A 2,771-nucleotide genomic window follows, 5' to 3' on the forward strand; every position below is an offset into this window, starting at 1 on the left:
GGGTTTGGATTTAAACACTCCTAATTGCCCAGGAACTTTATTAATTGGAGCTGTAAGTTAACTCTTTGACACACAGAGAGAGAGATGGTGGTAGGGGACAGCCCCCAGTAAAGTCAGAGGTGAGAGCACAAAGCAATAAAGTAGGCAGACTCTGGTTTTTTGGGGGAAAATGCTCGAGAATATCCGGGGGGACTCCTGAGGCTCGATCCCGCCTTTGCGTATGCCGAGCCTCCTTCCTCATGACCTTTGTCACGAGTGGAATGCCTCACCGGCTCCCCGCATCTCCCCCTTTTTTATTTCTTAAAACAGCCAGATGTAGCTCAGTCGCGAGCCTCTGAATGCTCTGCCGAAGAATCCTGACAATACAAGGAAGAATGATTATTAGAAATAAAATTAAAACAGCCAAGGTAGCGTAGCCGAGGAAGGTAGACAGAATATTTTTTCCTGAAATGTAGTTAGAGAAAGTATGGAAGAAATCATTTGCTGTTCCAGCGGCAGTAAAATCTAATCGGGAGTGTTCCAGGGTTGCTATTTGATTGTGAAGTTTCCCTAAGTCTAAGCTAATGTCAGAGCTGTTCCAAATACCTGAAATATGGTTTTTAATCTTTTCCCATTCAAAATCTGTCTCATTTACTTTCAGGGGTGTTACACATATCCACCGGTAGTCAGCATGACAGGACAATGCCATTTTCACCTTTAAAGCCTGCAATTCAGTCCCAATATGTATTACTGCTTCCTCTAGGGCGTCTACCCTCATCTCTAATTTTCTGTCTATAGCTTCCTGTGTTGCCAATGCTAAAGAAACATTTTTGGACATAGAATCAACATATTGAGCAGTATGTACTTGTTGAGTCAATGATATTGCTGCCACAGTAACAGAAGTAATTGCACTTATCAAAGCTGCTATTCCCAAGATAAGTAAGCCCACAAACCGTCGTGTTCGCATTAAATCCTGCAGTTGTTGTAATACAGCCAAACCGTAATTATCATACCAATAAGAATGCACAGACACAGGTATCATGAGATAGGGTGGGCGTTTCAACACAACAAAAGAACAAACATTATATTGGGGGGTCAAACAAGATGAAAGCATACATTGTTCACAAGTTACAATATTAGGTCCACCTGAATAATTCATGTGTACATTTAATCTTTTGGAGTCATTAGTAAAGAGAAAAACATAAGGCGAGGGTACACAAGCTAAAACAGAATAAGTAGAATTGCTATTTGGACGGAATAAGGAAATGGGAGCAGTGGCAGCAAGGGCCCTCCAAATTTCTGGTTGCCAAGAGGTTCTGTTCTTAGTTGTATAAGACAATATAGGCGAAACAAATCGATTATTATGCCATCTAGTAATGCTTAAAGGCCAAGAAACCAAATCTTTCTTCCAATTATAAAATCTGCTGGGAAAGTCATCGAGGGGCAATGGGCTCCTATCTAGGTCTGAGTTACTCCAATCGTGAATCAGGTAATTTCCTCCTCCCGGTATTCTATAATCAGCTCTTAAACGATAAGTACAAGATTTCCAAATCGGATACCCTGTACGATCATCTATAGTGTTCCATATGGCATCTGAAGGCTTGGTATTATAACAACTTGGATATCCAGGAGGGGGTCTATGGATTATAAATTCGTGGGGATCAAGGGCCCCGGGCATACGAGCCTGTAAAACCCAAAGCGCTAGACGCCCTCTATGTTCAATACCTGAGGCTGGAGAATGAGTCAGAACTGCCTTTTTAGAGGCTCCGACACATCCTTCTTTAGGGGGAATAATAAAGCTTTCTATATCACTGGGGAAGTTGAAACAAACAGGAAGGTCGTCTGCTAATCCCCTGAAGGTAAAATTGAAATTAATAGGATATTCGTCTGTGGTATAGGAAGTATATGACCCTCCCAGTAACTGAGGCTGGTTTGTGTGGACCCATAGGGGGTCACTGTTCCAGGTAACTACTTGAAAGGTTGGAGGGTCTGGGAAGTAAGCCCAATACTTTTCAGGAGTGGGGGAGGAGGCGCTTACCTGGCATGATAATAAGGCAAGCATAGCAATAAACATCTTCTCAGGGGAGGTTGGAGAGCCCTGCAAAGAGGTTATTCCCCGTGCCTGATGGCAGAGTGTTTTTATTTGTCCCCAAGTAGGTATGGAGGCATTCCGGGTCGCCTGAGTCAGGCGGCCTGACCTCCTTTTGTGAGGCAAAGGATCGGGGGGAGCGATATCCTGTATGTGAAGTTGAGACATCTGTTTGGTGGGCGGATCCGTCCCCTGCTCATCCGGGATCCCTGATGTCAGTTGCTCCGATGTCAGTGGTGTTTCCCGTGCTGGCGGGGGGAGCGAAGGCAGAGGAGGCCCTTTTCTCTTTCGGGGTCGCGGCGGCCGTGGAACTCGGTATCCGAGAGGCTGAGACATGGCGAATCAATCTATCCGGAACCCAAATTGGAGAATCTGCGTCCTGTGGAAAAATACAAGCATATCCTCGACCGCTGGTTAACAATGGGTCAGGGCCTTTCCACTGTCCGGAAAGGAGGTCCTTCCATTTAACTAATGGTTTTGCATTCGATTGCTCCGGGCACCAATGGCGAAGCATTGCAGTCATTCCAGCTGAATCAGTATTTAAAATATTTATTACAAAAAGAGCATGTTGCAAGAGGTGATGGGGAGAACTATATTTAAACTCCCCTTCTTTTAGTTTTTGAATTTGGGTTTTTAACGTTTGATGTGCTCTTTCCACAATGGCTTGTCCTTGTGGATTATAAGGGATGCCTGTATTATGTTT

The 2,771-nt window shown here is 44.3% G+C and overlaps 1 protein-coding gene across 1 annotated transcript; it reads right to left on the reverse strand.

Annotated features, from left to right (window-relative positions):
* Nucleotides 1-265: 265 nt before the first annotated feature.
* LOC113887662 lies at nucleotides 266-2,561 on the reverse strand. The gene has a single exon (XM_027534831.1). It carries the CDS (start codon nucleotides 2,402-2,404, stop codon nucleotides 266-268), a length of 2,139 nt encoding a protein of 712 aa, XP_027390632.1. The 5' UTR covers nucleotides 2,405-2,561.
* Between the last annotated feature and the right edge of the window lie 210 nt (nucleotides 2,562-2,771).

The sequence above is a fragment of the Bos indicus x Bos taurus genome, chromosome X (genome assembly GCF_003369695.1).
Source record: "Bos indicus x Bos taurus breed Angus x Brahman F1 hybrid chromosome X, Bos_hybrid_MaternalHap_v2.0, whole genome shotgun sequence".
NCBI lineage: Eukaryota > Metazoa > Chordata > Mammalia > Artiodactyla > Bovidae > Bos > Bos indicus x Bos taurus.

Excerpts from the sequence above, each read along its gene's own strand:
- LOC113887662 (XM_027534831.1), bottom strand. The coding sequence starts at position 2,404 with ATGTCTCAGCCTCTCGGATACCGAGTTCCACGGCCGCCGCGACCCCGA.